The 17,500-nt window shown below is 42.4% G+C and overlaps 2 protein-coding genes and 1 pseudogene across 2 annotated transcripts in view; 2 read left to right on the top strand and 1 right to left on the bottom strand.

Moving 5' to 3' along the window:
- LOC138048904 (uncharacterized) overlaps positions 1-569 on the top strand; it is a 2,003-nt gene extending 1,434 nt beyond the window's left edge. The window contains exon 2 of the mRNA XM_068895002.1: positions 1-569. This exon is cut by the window's left edge and continues 6 nt beyond it. Coding sequence (XP_068751103.1) covers positions 1-495 — 495 coding nt within the window. The 3' untranslated portion in view covers positions 496-569.
- Positions 570-1,190: 621 nt separating this feature from the next.
- Positions 1,191-3,044, top strand: LOC138048609 (uncharacterized). The gene has a single exon (XM_068894776.1). It carries the CDS (start codon positions 1,191-1,193, stop codon positions 3,042-3,044), a length of 1,854 nt encoding a protein of 617 aa, XP_068750877.1.
- An 11,502-nt stretch (positions 3,045-14,546) lies between these two features.
- On the bottom strand, positions 14,547-15,649 carry LOC138048608 (uncharacterized; annotated as a pseudogene).
- Between the last annotated feature and the right edge of the window lie 1,851 nt (positions 15,650-17,500).

The raw sequence follows: 17,500 nt of genomic DNA, 5'->3' as shown, positions 1-17,500 counted from the left end.
AACACAACGGTCAGTTCACTCAAGAAGGAGTTGGATGAGTGGAAGAAGAAAATCGATTCATCGGCAATCGAGTGCGCGCTGTCTACTCTCCAAATGGTGATCTCGCGCCCAGCTGCTCTTTTTGATCCATATGCGGCGATCGCCGCCCTGGATGAAGTGGTTAATGTCACCAAGGAAAGAAAGGATGAAAGAGCTTTACGATTTGAAGTAGTGCTGAGGCAGTGCCGTCCTTTATTAGGCAACCCGTGCCTTCAACAGGTGTTATTAAAGTTGGTGGCGTCTAAGGATGAGGCCGAGGTGGCAAAGGTTATTTCCAAGGCAACTAAGCCGCACGCGGCAGTAAGTCAACCTTCGTTCACTGGACGGACGCGTAGGCCTCCAGCTCCATACCAAAGGCGTGGCTCCAATTACAGCCCCAGGCCGCCGTCGGCGAGAAAGTGCTGGGTGTGTGGAAAGGCGGGTCATATTTCGCGCTCTTGCCCAGATAAACGTTAAGATTGTGAAATCATTGGAAGTTTTCCTGTTCTGGAATGGAAATCGGGATTGTCTTGATATTTGTATTGACAATAATAAAGTCTAAAGACACTATTAAATAGGTGATGTTTTATTTTTTTCCTTTAGTCTGTGGTCTCGAGGTTGGGAGAATGACCCCACAAGCGTTTTGCCTTTAGGCATGCCCTTGAGCCCGATTACTCGGGCTACGGTGGTCATTTCCTCCGAACTCGGATTTGCAGTCTCCATTTAAGTACGTCCTTTTGATTCTCTTTTTTTTTTTTTTTTTTGGTGTTTTGGCTCTAGCCTAAGTCAAAACGTCTCAAGGGAGATACGATGACCTTTATGCCGTTAGAGGCGGAGGAAAGAAGCAAGCATGGCAAAATCCGATGGTTGTCTTGGGAGGGTAATCCGAGTTCGGAGAAAATGACTTCAGAAGACGCTTGTTTAACCCATGTTCAAGGCATTGTTGCGGGGGAAACTCCCATCTTACGGGATCTGTTGTTTCGTGATCCGGACTCCTTTCGTTCGGGTCAACTTCGTACTCGAATTGAACTCTGGGAAAAATTTTGGCCGGGTACGAACCTGCGAAGGATGTCTTGGAATGGTTGGAGCATGGGGTGGATGTCAAGAAGTTCATGAAGCCCTTTAAGGGAGCTTTTATGGGCATAAAGTATGAGAGTGCGGAACCCCCTACTATGATTTTCAAGAATCACTACTCCTGCAAACAGTTTTCGAAGTTTGTTACGGAAACAATTTTACAGCGTATTGAAACAGGGGCGATCCGTGTTTGGGGTAAAGTGGCTGAAGTGCCGCCGCCCCATCTCGTCCTTCCTATGACGATTGAACCGCAAAAGCCAAGGTTATGCATTGATGCCCGGTTTTTAAATTTGTGGATGGCAGACACTCCCTTTTCACTGGAAACGCTGGTTGGGGTGCCTCGCTTCGTGTATCCCAACTCCTACATGAGTAAGATTGATGACAAGTCTGGTTATGACCATATTTTGCTTTCTACTAGTTCTCAGCAGTTTTTTGGTATTGAGAGGCTGGGGTGGTGGCTCGTTGGAGTTACGCTTCCTTTTGGTTGGAAAAATTCTCCGTTTGTTTACCAGACTGTGGGTTTGGGTCCGACAAATTTTTTCAGGGGTTTGGGGGTCGCATGTTCTCTGTATATTGATGACCGTTTGAATGGGGAACTGTTTGCTGTGAAGGGGTTTTGGTCACGCCCATTGTCGGAGAGGACGTCGGAATACAGCTATCAATCTGCGGTGGCGGCTTTGTATATAGTCTGTTCGGTTCTTGTAAACCTCGGTTATTTTTTGGGCCTCTCCAAATGTGTTCTTGGGCCTGTAACTAGGATTTGTTATTTAGGCATGATAGTGGATTCTGTAGCCCAGGCCTTTTGCATTCCTGAAGATAAGAAGATGAAGTTTGCTCAGCTACGCGAGCAGATACTTTTGCGTGAATCTACTATCCACTTGAAGTCTTTGCAGAGGCTAATGGGGAAGTGCAATTCATTCTCCTTGGCTTTCCCAGCGACTAAATTTTACATCAGAGAAATGGCGGCGTCAATCTCGCAGGCTTCCGGAGGTGGTGAGGTGAATTTCTCTCCGAATCTGAGAGGGGAAATTATGTTTTGGAGGTTCCTTGATAGTTGGGAAAAGGCGATTTGGTGGAGGAGTGAACGGCACGTAGCTATCTCCTTGACGTCAGATTCTTCGTCCTTCCGTTGGGGAGTTGGAATTCACCTTCCTTCCGGGACAATTTCTGTTGGTGACTACTGGGAAGAAACTGTTCGAAATGAGCATATTAATGTGAAGGAGATGTGGGCCGTCCTCAAGGGATTACTGTCACTTCCTGAAAGCGTCTCTGATTGCAGGATTGATGCTCAGGTAGACAGCATGGTTGTTCTCCACGCTTGGTCCGGCCGTGGGCCACGCTCTAGGAAGTTAACTCAGATCTCGCAATTGATTTTCCAGTTCTTGGTGGATAGGAACATGTCCCTAGAAATGTCTTTTGTTCCTTCTCACTTGAACGAGGCAGATTGGTTTTCCAGAAGATTGTCTCGCTCCGATGCCATGCTTTCTCCGAGGTCTTGGGAAATCGTCCAGCGTAGTTTTGGTGGAATTAATGGCCATGATCTTGATTTGATGTCGTTGGATTCCAACGTTCAACGTGACTGGAGTGGAAACCCGTTAAAGCACTTTACGCCCTACCCTACGCCAGGATCATCGGGTGTTAATGTTTTTAACCAAGACCTCTCTGTGTGTGATGGTGACCGCGTCAACGCCTACGTTTTCCCGCCATTTGCATTGATTGGTCCTCTTTTGCGTTTCCTCATATCGGTAGATGCGGTTGTTACGGTGGTGGTACCATTGATGTCCCCATTACCCGGGTGGTGGCCGTTGTTAAATGCGGTGTCCAGCAACAATGTTTTGGTGGCCGAGAAGGGATCACTGGATGCGCTTCTTCTTCCGTCGAAGGATGGATTTAGACCTGGATCCTCTCCATATAGCCTCTGGGCATTTAGGATGGGAAAGAGCATGTCGTAACAACTTAACAGGAGGAACTATTTCTCTCTTTTTTTTTTTTTTTTTTTTTCTCTTTCAGTCTTTGCCGTTGGTGCCCAGACTTTTTCAGCCATCGGTGTCATGTCCGGCTTGTTCCAAGCCCAACGACTTTGATTTCCGTTATTGCCAGAGATGTGGTTACCAGCGTCAGACGAGATCATATAAAACTTTGAAGAGCCTCAAGGCCCCTGTCGATTTGTGTTCTATAAGGGAGCGGAAGAAAGTTTTGGTTGCTAAGCAGCAGGCTACTCCTTATCAAAAACAGAGAAGTGCTTTAGAGATGGAGTTTTTGCAGTTCCTGGAAACCACCTCTAAGAGGGACATTTGTGCGGCTATACCAGACGACGTAGTAGACTTTTTGATCTGGAAAGATAATTTTGGCAAAACAATGGTACACATGGTTGCTTGCCCGTTCTTTGGCGAGAACAGGGTTTCTTCTTGTGTTTGCCCTAAGCGTTTAGCATATGGCTCCGTTGACTCGATTATTGGAAAACTGAGGGCTATGTTTAATAAGTATGGGAGATCAGCAAGAGATAGTCTTTTTCCGGGGATTGCCAACCCTGCAGCTTCACCATTGGTTAAGTCCTATTTATCAGCCGTCAGGGAGGAACAGCTCGGTGCAAGAGTCGTGCAGAAACAGGCTGAACCTTTTTTTTTGCAGGATTTGGTGCTTTTATCGTCAGAAATAACCAAGCGCTTGAACTCACATGTTCGCTCTTCGGTGCAGTTATTTGTTTTGGCAAGTGATCAGGCCTTTTTTAAGGCACAATTTTTTAGTGGTGACAGAGCTGGAGATCTTGGTCGAGTGAAAACAAAGGGGATTCTTTATTTCCCGGAAAAGAAGGCTCTACTCTTTAACCATACATTAACTAAGTCCCTCCGAGACGGAACCTCGAACGTTTTTGCCCTCAAGCGTCATCCAGATTCTACTATTTGCCCAGTTACCGCAGTGGAAGTTTACATTGCTGTATGCGACCTGTTAAAAATTTCTATCCGACAAGGATATTTGTTTAGACCCCTCAACCCATCTGGTGAAATTTTGCCGGCACCTTTTGAGTCGGCTACCGCTCAGGCACGGCTCTCGACGTATGTTCGCCGGATTCCAGCTTTTGTTAATCGGAACGTTACCTTACATGGTCTAAGGAGTGGTTGTGCAATTTCGTTGGCTATTTCCGGGGCGAAGCTTGATACGATCATGGATCACGTGGGAAGGAAGTCCTCGTCGACAGCACGTCATTACATTAAGTTGAATCAGGTTCTTGGCCTTGGTGGAGCAGCGGATACCATGTCTTCGTTGGAGGTGGATTTAACAAAAGTTTACAAGCAGTATAATGACCTGCAAGGTTTTACCTTTGCTTTCTAAACATTAGGCTTACTTTCTTTCTGATATGGTGTGAATGTATACGCTGAATGCATGTTTCAAGGTGTAAAGCTTGACTATGTCTGATTTTCTCAAACTTGAGCGTTGTTACAGTTTGGTTTTCTTGTTTTTGTTAGAGATAACTTTAGTGAATATTTACTGGAATGTTTTCTTCAGCTTGAATGTGCTATTTCGGTTTTCACTAATTCGTTTGGGGGTGTCCTGTCCAGTTAGCTCTGTAGAAATAATTTTAAATGTGTTGGCATCTTTTATAGTCGTGCTCGCATATTAGTGAGGGTTGGAAATTAGGGTGATTTTCGTTAAGGATGGGTGAGGTTGGGGATTTCTTTTGGTTGTGGGGATAAGCCAGCGAATTCCTCGGCGATAGTGAGGCGCAGTCTGGGGTGACTTTCCCATAACTAAATGCTAATGAGTATGCAGGAGGGATAATGAACTATTCATACTTCATTAATATTCATTAGCCCTCGTGCGTATTATATAAGCATGAGTTAATTATTCATAGTTGTCAGTTTTGCCTAACTTTGGTTGGAATCGACCCACCCACCCACCCCTGGCCCTCTGCTTACTCTATTAGCACTCTTCATGTTTTCCCCAGCGAGCTTGCTCGTCTGGGGTGACTTTCCCATAACTAAATGCTAATGAGTATGCAGGAGGGATAATGAACTGATTTGAGCGCACAGCACCGCTGACGGTCTCGTATTGTTTGCCTAAACGTCTTGTTTGCCCGGTTTCGCTTTCGGTTTACATTAATCTTATTGTACCTTGGAAGAAACCTCCTGTTGGGTTTTTTGTCTAGTTAGCGCCTACTGGCCACTGATCGATCCGTATCTGTGAAGTCAGCCAAAAGTTAAGGTAAGCAAAATGTTGCGTTTATTGTATGATATAGTCAGTTTAGGAAACGCCTCTGGAAATGTTCTTTTCCAAACAGTTCTCTGCCGATAGAAGACGCACAGTCTTTCCGTTGAATAATGCACAACATTAGCAGAACATATTCAAATCTTATTTCATATGTCCAGTTTCTATTTTTGTAATTGGGTAAGCTGGAATTTTCCGTTGGAACTATTTTACAATGGTCTCTATTTTAATATACTGAACATGTCTCATTTAGCCTAAGGTTTTGCTTCATAGATCTAGAGGACAAGAAGCTAAAAAAAATTGTTACGTTGTTTTAGGGGAAGAAATCGAAAACTAAGGTTTGTTTAAATGCACTCTCCCTTTAGATCCTGTAGATCGGGGCGGCGGGAAAAGTCGTTCAATTGCGGTCATTTTGAAGGCGTTGAGCTACTGGCCAGATATCTTTTTGATCTTTGAAGATCGCTAACGGTAAGAGAATTTTATATGTTTGTTCTTCTTACGCGTACTAGACCGAATTTTCCATCGAAATCGAGAGTCCATTTTCACTGTTACATAAGGCTAGAGCAACTTTTCGCCTTGAAATGTGGCATTTCAACTCTCACTGAGGTGGACTGTGCCGTGAATTGTATTTGAGATCGCCACGTAGCCATGTAGCTGAACTGAGGGATAAAGAGCAATTGTTCGTTTATTACAAGTTTGTCCCTCTGATCTCGGGAATTTTGGAATTTAGTTTTCGGTTTTCGTTCTTAAGTTTTCTGATCCGGGTCGGCTCGAGTTGATCCGACGTGGACTGGCGGTCCGAGTCAGTTGATCCGGTCCGACTTTTGTATCTACCTCTGCAAAAGGCCAACGAGGGCTCTTTTCATGAAATGTCACGTTTTATAAACGTTTCCGTTTATGACTTCGCGGATCTGCCACACTGATTGTTTATTGTTCCGAGCGCTCTGGATATGATCTTTCACAGATTTGTGACTTAACCTTACAATTAAAAAAATAAAAAATAAAAATCGATCAGTAATCAGGGGGCATAATTGAAAAATTGCAAACGTTCTCTGGTTAAAAGTTTTTAAAAAACACTGAGCTTTCGATTGCCAGTCTGCAATCTTCAAAACGTGAGGTGTAAAAAGCGAAGGTAAAAATATATATGTACAAAAAGGTGAGAAAATAACGAACAAATATAAACAACAACAGGAATTTGCGTCTCCCAAATCAAGACCTCCACCAGATCGGCAAACAAACGTTGTCTATAAAATCCCCTGTGCGGACTGCACATGGAATTACATTGGAGAAACGGGTTGATGCTTACACACTAGAAAAAAGGAACACATATACGAAACACCAAAGTTTTTAAAAGTGGTTCCAATGTTGCCAGCCATGCGTGGCTCGAGGGCCACACTATTGATTTTGAAAATGCACGCGTCATCGACAATGGCAATTCACGCGTAAGAAAAACGCTGGAATCCTGGCACACTGCAATTACTAGCCAAGCAGACAGTAATTGTAAGCAGCTGCCAAGACAATATTCAATTTTATTGTTATCTTATCCATCACAAGTATTTCTCGTATTTATTTATATTCGTTCGTTATTTTCTCACCTTTTTGTACATATATATTTTTACCTTCGCTTTTTACACCTCACTTTTTAAAGATTGCAGACTGGCAATCGAAAGCTCAGTGTTTTTTAGAACCTTTTAACCAGAGAACTTTCCGGATAAAGAATTTTTTCAAAAACACTGCCGACAAAAGGCAAAAACTGGACAAACTATTGATGTGTTTGTAGAGGAATATTTCTTTTTCTCAGAGTAAGGTTGAGAGAAAGATCGCTCATTTTAACCAACTGCAAAGTACAAATTTTCTTTAGTTGGGATGTAAGCTTACAAACAAAAATTGACAGGAAACAAATGTCGGTTTTCGTTTTGTCAATTGTAAGAAAATTCTAAATTTGTCCGCTCCTGGAAAGGTCCTTAACGTACTTTTTTTCTGAAAAGAGATTTGTTGCAAGCATTTGCTCTGAATGACAGACGACGAAGGCTGACCACGACAACTTTTGTCTCAGGACGTAAGACCATGGCTTTTGCTGTGAAACTTTGCACCAGTTCTGGTGTGAAACTTTTGCGGTGATTGTCTGACCACATACGACCATGGCTTTTGCTGTGAAACTTTGCACCATTTCTGGTGTAATACTTTTGCGGTGATTGTCTGACGACACAAGACCATGTCTTTTGCTGTAAAACTTTGCACCACTTCTGGAGTGAAACTTTTGCGGTGATTGTCTGACGACACACGACCATGGCTTTTGCTGTGAAACTTTGCACCAGTTCTGGTGTGAAACTTTTGCGGTGATTGTCTGACGACACACGACCATGGCTTTTTCTGTGAAACTTTGCACCAGCTCTAGTGTGAAACTTTTGCGGTGATTGTCTGACCACACACGACCATGGCTTTTGCTGTGAAACTTTGCACCAGTTCTGGTGTGAAACGTTAGCGGTGATTGTCTGACCACACACGACCATGGCTTTTTCTGTGAAACTTTGCACCAGCTCTGGTGTGAAACTTTTGCGGTGATTGTCTGACCACACACGACCATGGCTTTTGCTGTGAAACTTACAGCATCATCGCCAGAGTTCATCGTTTCAGGGAAGCTCCGCATTCTGTTCTTGAGCTTGAAAAAGGACCAAAAGCGTTTAGGCTGCCGCGCGAGATCTGAATCGAGGGAGCTGAAGTAAGTCTCACGGCTCTCACGTATAAGAGACTTGGCCTTTGCTCGTAATTCGCGATACTTCTGTTGTTGATGGTCAGTAGGAGATTTTTTTAACTTTGAGCGAGAGCCTCCTTTTTCCGCAGAGCGTGGATGATTTCACTCGTGATCCAAGGCGGGGTGTTTTTTCCTTTAATCTTTTTGGTTGGAATAAAATCCGAGACCGCGCTCATAAATGCGTCCTTCCAAAAAGTCCAGTCAGAGTTGATGTCGTCGCTGTCTTGAATAAGATTGCATAAATTCAGGGCTTCAAGAGCTCCTCTGAGACCGTCAAAGTCTCCATTACGATAGTCGTACACTGTTCTTTTTACTCTATGGGTAGCTTTAGTAGAGGCGTGAAATTCAAAGGACACCGTGCCATGGTCCGTGAACACGTCCGATTCTTTTGGACTGAGCACCTCGCGTACGCGAACACGGTCCGGCACATTCGTAATTACAAGATCTAACACCCTGTCACGGCGGGTGGGAATAAAGTTTAATTGTGTTAAAAAATGGTCGTTAAGAATTTCTAAGAACGCCACCTCTTTTGTGCCTCTGGTGTTTTCTAGCGAGTCCCAAGAGATCTTGGACAGGTTCAGGTCGCCACCTATTACCATATTCTCATAGGTTTCAGAAGCATGATCAAGAAAAATATTAATTTTTCCAACCAGCAGCCTGTATCATCTTCGGGATCTGGCCAATAAATCGAGCAAAACAAAACTTTCTTATTGCAAAAAGTAGTCATCTCAGCGCACACAAGCTCTAAGTCCTCCAAGTTTTCTGAGTCCGGCAAATATTCCCGCGTTGATTTGAAGGAGTTGGCTTTGGCAGCAATAAGAACGCCACCACCATTACGATCCTTACGGTCTTTCCTATAGATAATTAAGTCAGAAAGCGGGAAAAGTTCTTGGTCGAGGATGTTAGCATTCAGCCAGGTTTCACTGATTAATACGATGATTAACACTGATTAATACGATGATTACACTGATTAATACGATGTTACTTTTCGTCGCGAAAAAGATTAATTGACTGTGCATTCTTGGCATGAGATTACCGCCTTATCGTCAACATCGTTACGTTTCGAGAAAAGGAATCATTGACTGTGCATTTTTGGCATGTGATTACCACCTGATCGTTAGCATCGTTACGTTTCGCGAAAAGGAGAGGGTTTCCATTTGATTGAAACAGCAACATTAATTTTCGCGCGAACGTCCTTAAATGCCGAGTTGTTATAGTGCAACACCACTGGAAAAAGAAATTATACTAACATTTTGACTCTGTGTTCATTGCGTTGTTATTTGTTTACGTGTCATCTTCATCGCCCTGCAACTACTTCCCAAGTTTACATTTTAGCGAGGACCTCTATTTCGAGAAACCGTAAGTACAGCTTATTATTATTATTATTATTATTATTATTACTATTATTACTATTATTGTTATTATTAATATTATTAATCTTTATTACTATTAATTTTCATTTATTATGTAATTATTTATTACTATTGATGTTGAAACCTTGCTGGCTGGCTCGTTACGTACGCCACCGCTCGCTGGCAAACGTTATGCGCTCGCTGGCAATATGTGTCATTTCGCATTTTAAAATATGCTGGCTGGTTAAAAGCCGTCTCACACGATGGCTGGCTGGGAGTTATTTCCTGAAACTCTTGCTCGCTGGCAGTCCGAAGAGTGGGTATTTTTTTTCCCAGGATCGTTAAATATTAACGAAGATTGACGTACATGTGGAAACATTCTAATAGTTGCTGCAACATTAAATGAACAATTTTGTCAAAAATGGTCGTTGGGTACTCCTGAAGTGATGGAGCATGTCATCTATCGGAACATTATGCAGCATTTGGAGCATAATAACATCTTGTATTCAAAACAACATGGCTTTAGAAAGAACCATTCGTGCGAAACGCAACTCCTGCTCACTGTTGAAGACCTAGCAAAGAATTTGGATGAGGGATCTGAAGTTGATCTACAGATTTTTGACTTCAGCGAGGCCTTCGATAAGGTTCCCCACCAGAGATTACTCTCAAAATTGAATTATTATGGGATTCAGGGAAAAACTCTGGCTTGGATTAATTCGTGGCTTACACAGAGATCATTTCAGCGTGTTGGGGTGGATAGTGAAGGTTCTAGTTTGGTTAGGGTCATTTCAGCTAGGAGTACCACAGGGTACAGTTTTGGCCCCTCCCATGTTTTTATTATTTATGGGTGACCCGAAAACACTGACCCCCGGTCAATGGACCCCCATACGGACCGGGTCCACGGACTACTATACAGACCGGTCCACGGACTACCCCGACGGACCCCCTCCACGGACCCCCCCAAAAACAACATGGAAATAAAACTAGTTATAGCTGTCGCTAAAGTGCCAACGAGCCAAGCTTGCGTGATCTGGCGCCTGGCGGCTGCAAACATCACGCGGCGTACTCGTGCTTAACTCTCATTGGTTATCGCTACGGTCAACATTTCATCGCTTTGGTCTACATTACAGCTTTTGGTCTACATTACACTCAAATTTGAAGCGCTTCTGAGATTTCATTCGCCTAAAAATCTTCTCGCGGCTCTATAAGCTGCCGCCTCGCCAGGCCTTTTGTCTTCAGAAGGCCTGACTCGTTGGCAATAAATTTAAAATATAAATAACACCTAAAGATTTGACTTACCGGTAGTCTGGATAGATCACTCATGTCGGCGAAATCTTAACTGTTGTGCGCCGCAAATTTAAAGACTAAGGTTCAGGCTCGCGCGCAAGTTGTATTAATCCCTTCACTGTGGACCGGAGTACTTCGAAAAAGACCGATAATGAGGTTCCTTGTTCCTTCCACCATTTTTGCTCGGCTCATTCTCCCGCGGGTTCACGAACTCGTTCCAGGCTCCACGAAATGGAAAGCAACCGCGCTACGTTTCTCCAGGAAGCCATGGATGACTGGTAACATGAATCACTCGTATTTTTTTGTTTGTCTTGCTTCAGCAGAAGTGTGGAGGTGTACGAAATACCGTCAAGTAATGAAGTGAGTTGACTTTATAGTTAAAGTTGTGCACATTGTGATCTGGTTACGTTAACATTCAATTTTTAGTGGAGCGGCGAGTTGACTTCCTATTTAGACTTTTTTCCTTAAAATATTTGAATAGAATTTGAAGTACACGCATATTATACTGTTTAAAGGAAGGGCAAGATTTCCTGACAGCCCCATACAATAGTTATGCATGCATTTTCTTGTTCACGCCTGTTCTTTGTTTGTGAGGAAGTAATACATGGATAATTAATGTATGGGGCTGTGCAGAAAACCTGAGAATTATGACAGACAAGGCTTTAATAAAGATTAATGAAAGAGTCAAATTTTAAAACGTCACGATAAAGCCTATAAATACATTTAGTTATTGTATAACCTGCGACTAGGCGACCTTTTCTTTAGGTAGGGTCCGAGATGAGACGTAGGGAGGAAGGGAGGGCATGATCGCAGGCTAGTCATTGTATGGCGGATCGGTCTGGAGTATGACAGCTAAAGACAACAATGGAAGAGTTTTCAGATTGCTACTTCGTCGGTGGAAAGTAGAAAAGAACTAACTGTTAAGTTATTTGAGAAAAGTAGACTGGATGACGTTTTATAGGATGAACTCAATTTAATAACTGGTGTCATATATATTATTTATTAATGACGAAGCCTTTTAGCCGGTGTGTTTCAAAGACTTTTGCATTAAATATTTGTTAGAACTCAACAGTTTCGTGTTAAGAATACCTCCCAACACATGCACCATTTCTCCTCTACTCTAACACTGGTACTCCACTTTGCATACAGTGTAAGGTAGGAAATATAAACTGTGTGTAAAAAAAAAAAACTTATAGTTTGATGTAAAGTAGTAGCCAACCAACAAACATTCTCTGCAATGCTAAAGATTACATGTGATCTCTGCCGTAGTTGGAATTTGAAAACAAATATAAATTAAGCTAAATCTCAATAATTTGTAACTAACTCTAACACAATGTTTAAAACTGCAACGTTCATACATGTGTACAAAGCAAACGTTTCGTATGTAAACATTTCCAAGTCACTTCTAGCCTTAAACGTTTCTTTTGTGCACGCTGTTTGCCCAACTAAAGCAAAGACGATCTCAAATTCAGATAAAATGAATGATAGCTAACTGTCATTTCAAGGCTCGTACTTTAAACCGTTTAATAGGCTGTCTCAGGACAAACCCAAGAGGATTTATAATACTCCAATTCATAGAAAACTTCAAAATAATTTCATTTTGACAACCTCTAAGAAGGGACGTTCGGGATATAGAATGTCTTTCTCTTTGATTTCTGTTTGCTAGGCAATTTTCAGTTGCCATCTTTAGCTTTAAAGGCATGCATGGTAGTTCCACTAAAAAGCAAACCTTCAGGGAAGAGGATGAAGGGAACATACAATTTAATTTCTTGAAATGAGTGTACGAACCCTGATAACCTCATTCAAGGAAATGACAGACACTTACAAATCTAAATTACACTGGAATCTCTCCATAACCAGTTGACGCAGGCTACTAGTGACGATGAGACTATGATCAGATATTATTTTTGAAGACACCTTTGTGCACACAGGGTTTAAGTGGTAGTGCCTCGTCGATGTTACCAACTGCCAAGCATTCGTTTCCTTGTTGAAAAAATGATAGCGCTCAAATCTAGCAAAACAATACAGCTTATCATCGGGGCTCTAGAATCCCACAACATTAGATTTTACAGCTTTCCAGCAGCCAGCACACTTCTTGATGTTACCGGCAATCTTTTTAAGAACCAAAGGCCCACAGGGTGGGGGATCCACTGGTCTAGCTGCTCTTCTTATAACAAGAGTTGTTGGATTGAGAATTTCAGCTTGAAAATTTGCTTCTGTATTCTGTGCATCTGCATCTGTATCTGAATGGTGGACTGCTACTTCAGTTGTAGGTAAATGCCGCTTGCGAGATGGAGCTTTCCCACCAACATTTTTTGGAGCAGAAGCTGCTGATATCCGGCTAAGACTTCGGCCTTGGTAGGCCTCCACAACGTTTGCCACACAGTTAGGATGGATGGCAATCGACAGGCAATGATGGCAAAGGTTGTTTCGCCCAAAGAAATTACAATCACAAGTACATTTTCCACTCTTAAAGCACTGAACCCGGTGAGGAAGGGGTCCTCCACTGTCCACAAAGTACACACTATCCTTGAAACCCTGGCGGAACAGGTCGTTGCACATCACAGTCTTGGCTTTTTCTAGCAGACTCGATTGTTCCTCTCTGGAAAAGTGGCCACTCAGCTGTGAAAGGTCGCTGAGATCACACGCTGCTTGCCTTATAGAGGGATGAGATGAGGAACTTGACAATGGTGTGACCTTAAAATTGCAGCACCTCTTGTATGCTTCTGGATCGGGGCAAACTTTGCTAGCCCTTTTGAGGAAAGCCTTTCGCTCTTCTTGGGTCATCTCTGCATGACTCTTTGTCAGTAAGTGTTGCTGAAACTGGTGGCAGACCTCCCACTTGTCGGACAACTGAAGCCATGCCATTTCTTCCTCTTGATCGAATGACTGCACAAAGTCGTATAGGTTTATAATGAGTCTGTCCATGTCCTGGGGAATGAACTTCGTCCAATCTTTCATCATATCATTTACTGACTCAGGCATGTTCTGTTCATATGGCTTGCTTCCCAAGCCAAGGTCTTTCAGAACAAATGCAGCCGTCTTTGTGCGCATGTCATTAAGCTTGTGGGTGCGAAAATACTGTGTAAAAGCTGGTGGGCCAGATTTTTCGGACCTTTCTAGGGTGTCCCACCCTTCCATGAGTGCTGTTGCATTCTTCTTAAACTCTTCTAGTGAACTTGACCAAATTAATCCACTTTTTGCTTTGAAGAGATCCTGGCAAATACGGGACACTAGTGCTGAGGAGAGACCGAGCTTTCTACATTTCTCCTTGATATTTCTTTGGCTATGAATGTAACAAAGCAAAGGTGTTGCATTCCTGAAACCGGCCGCGAGGGCATTCGTTAACGCTCGTTCATCATCAGTGCCTGGGGCACGAAGGAATTCATTGAGACCAGGATTTTCACGGATAAGGCAATGGATAAATGATAGGTACGTGGATTCGTCTCTAGTCCTGCAGATCATGACAGGGCCTAAAAAGGAGGGGTGGTTGTTTCCTCCCTTTACTCGAAGAACTGTATTCTTAAAACTTGTTACAAGCACATAGAATGGACCAAGTTGAAATGTTACGTCAACTCCAAGTTCAGAGACTTGGTTTACCCTGTCGTGACAGCAAAACTTCACAATATTGTTCAACTGTTGATCAGTGAATAACATGACCGTGGGAAGATCATTACAGACTACTTGACGAATAAAGCCAGGAAAAGTTGTCTTCTGCAGTTCTAGGACTGATGCAAGTGGGTCCTTATTTACTCTTTCAGATGGTTTTCGAGTGAGGTATCCAACCTGTTTCACGTTGCGTGGGAGCGAACTAATGCTATCGGCACCACAGATACCACCGGCTTCCTTTCTTGTTAAGAACAATGCCCTCGTTGGACCAAATTCAACAGCTTTATCTGCAACTTTAAGCTTGGTGCTCTCTTTGGATCGGATGTGTGCCATATTGGATGAGGTTCGATTACCATGCTTCTTGATCTTAAATCTTGTGGGCTGACCATCAAAATTGTAATTGAGAAGCACGAGTGGGAACCATTTTTCAAATTCGATGGACACAATTGTCTTGTGATATGACGTGTAAGAGGAACATGTGTACGTTCTTCTTCTCACTGCAACGTCGGCACTTTCTTGACTGTTGAGCTTTTTAAGTTCAGCCACTTTGCCCCCTTCATCCCTTATGATGGTGTAGAACTTGGCCTTACATCCTGTCATGACCCATGACCCATTTTCATCTGAGAACAAATCTTTTCTGTGTTCCAGTGTATCAAGGCTCAAGACAAAAGTTGCATTGTCTTGAATTCCGATGGGAACTGCTTTGCTTATAATTGTAGCACTTTCTTCCTGGCAATTCATCATAAAGGGGACAACGTAAGGATTATCAAGGCTCTCAAGAGTTATCATCTTGCACTCAACATTACCATTGAACAGCTTGTAATCCTTTCCCTTCATTGTTTTTGGTGATATTGACACATCGAAACGTTCTTCATCAGCATAGCTTTCTTCATCACTATAGCCTTCAAGGTTCTATAAAACATTCATTAAAACAAACATTAAAATGTTAATATTGTTAAGCCTCGGACATCTTATTTTCATGGTCAGTAATCAGCAAATTGTCAAGCAGATTGGTGATGAGAATAAAGACAACCATTGGATATGGAATACTTTTAAGACAGCAAAATATCAAAACTAACATGCAAGGAAATGTGTGGCTGTAAGTGGGGAGCTCGAGAATTAACATTCAGACCTTAGCAGTTGAGGATTAAGATTCAAGTTAAATAAATGTAAATTTATATGTATATGTCCATTATATCAAATTTCTTAGAGGATATCAAATGTCCCATTCAGATAGCAGAAATGTAAAGTACTTGTGACAGCTTAACCAAGCTACACTGAATTACATTATATTATCAGGAGAGGGCAGAGTGATGATAGATCTGCCATCATATTTATTTACTATCATTTGAGAAAAGACAATTTGATGTGAATTTTCCCATCCGTTTTTATTCCAGACAAAAAGATACCAGCCAGGCAATTATTTGACATAAAACTTTATAAAGTAGAAAAACGGGAAATGAAAGGCCCACTTGAATACCTCTGTCAGACTTGTGTTACAACCTGTGGAATATTCGTCTACACTGCTGTCTTGATCATCTCTATCATCAATCAAAACTTAAAAGCCACAATTCACACATTATTACGTGTATTAATGGAATATTTCCTTTGCTTGTTCATTCCGGACAGACAGAGACGTGTCTTAATATTTGACTTTATAAAGAAGGAGAGAGAAATGGGGGAGGGGGAGGGGGGACAATTCAGTCAAGAAAAGTATTTAACTACAGTTAAATACGTCTGCCAGACTTGTATTGCTACCAGCGGTGTGTTCACCTCCACTGCCAAGGTCATGGTCATCTTTGTTGTCAATCAACTCCTATAAGCCACAATTCAATCAACCGGTAAATTACTCAATCCATCTACAAACTACACGAAACTATATACCTATATATATATGGCCAAGTTATTTCAAGATTCATTTGTGTCTTTCCTTCCTTTTTAGTTCAGCAAACACATAGCAGGCAACCACACTTCCCTTGTTTGTATTATCTCACACATGCCCGTATCATATCATATTTCAACCTGCCTGCCTTGGGTGACCCGAAAACACTGACCCCCGGTCCATAGACCCCCATACGGACCGGGTCCACGGACTACTATGCGGACCGGTTCACGGACTACCCCGACGGACCCCCTCCACGGACCCCCCAAAAGACAACATGGAAATAAAAATAAATTTAAAATAAATTTGACTTGCCAATTGTCTGGATAGACCACTCGTGTCGGCGAGATCTCAGCCATTACGCTCCGCAAATTTCGGGTCATTAAATCTCCCGGATAAAAACGACTCTGAACCTTTCTGAGACGTTTCTCCATTCTAGACTGAAATTGCATTCCCAAGTTTTAAAAAAATCGATTTTTTTAAACTCGTTTCATTGTTTCTTAATGCATTTCTTCATCTCTAAGTTTCAAGCACAAGTTAATAGAGCTAAGCAAAATGGCTTCCTTCAGCTGTCATAGCCATATAACCGATTGTTTGATTGGATCTCCGATTAACCAATAAAAATTCTTGACATAAGTACCCTGTTTTCCCGCACATTCACAATGGCGGCAGAATATTCTCGTATTCTGAAGGAACTGCTGGGGGATGGGTGGGTGCGTTTTTTTTTGGGGGGGTGAGGAGAGGAGGGGAGGGGGAGTGGGTAGGTTGATCGAGCGGGGAGTGGTGGGGAGACCGGATGGAAAAAATCTCCAGATTTTAGATCTCCATAGGTTGGCACCTCTGAGAATGATATTGACAAATTAGTATCTTGGAGCAAGACATGGCAAATGCAGTTTAATGTGACTAAATGTCATACTATGAGGATATCTAGGAAGAGGGATCCTGTGCTTTTGATCATTACATCGATGGCCAAAAGCTGTCTCCCGTAAACAACCATCCTTATCTGGGAGTTATGTTATCTAACGACCTAAGATGGAATTCTCATGTGGAAAATATTGTGGTCAAATTAGCAAATAAGTCTCTTGGTTTTGTAAGGCACAGCCTTTACCCTTGTTCCGAAAGTACAAAGCGTTTAGCTTATGTAACCATTATTAGACCAAAATTGGAGTATGCTACTGCTGTGTGGGACCCATATAGACAAGAACAGACTGCTTCAATTGAAGCCGTCCAGCGGCGTGTAGCCAGATTTATCAAAAGAGACTACAACAGAACCTCTTCCGTTACAGAAATGCTACAGTCATTAGATTTAGATCTTTT

Source organism: Montipora capricornis, chromosome 5 (assembly GCF_036669925.1).
Source record: "Montipora capricornis isolate CH-2021 chromosome 5, ASM3666992v2, whole genome shotgun sequence".
Classification (NCBI taxonomy): domain Eukaryota; kingdom Metazoa; phylum Cnidaria; class Anthozoa; order Scleractinia; family Acroporidae; genus Montipora; species Montipora capricornis.
Note: the sequence above shows the minus strand (reverse complement) of the source record. Positions and strands in the feature narration are given on the sequence as shown.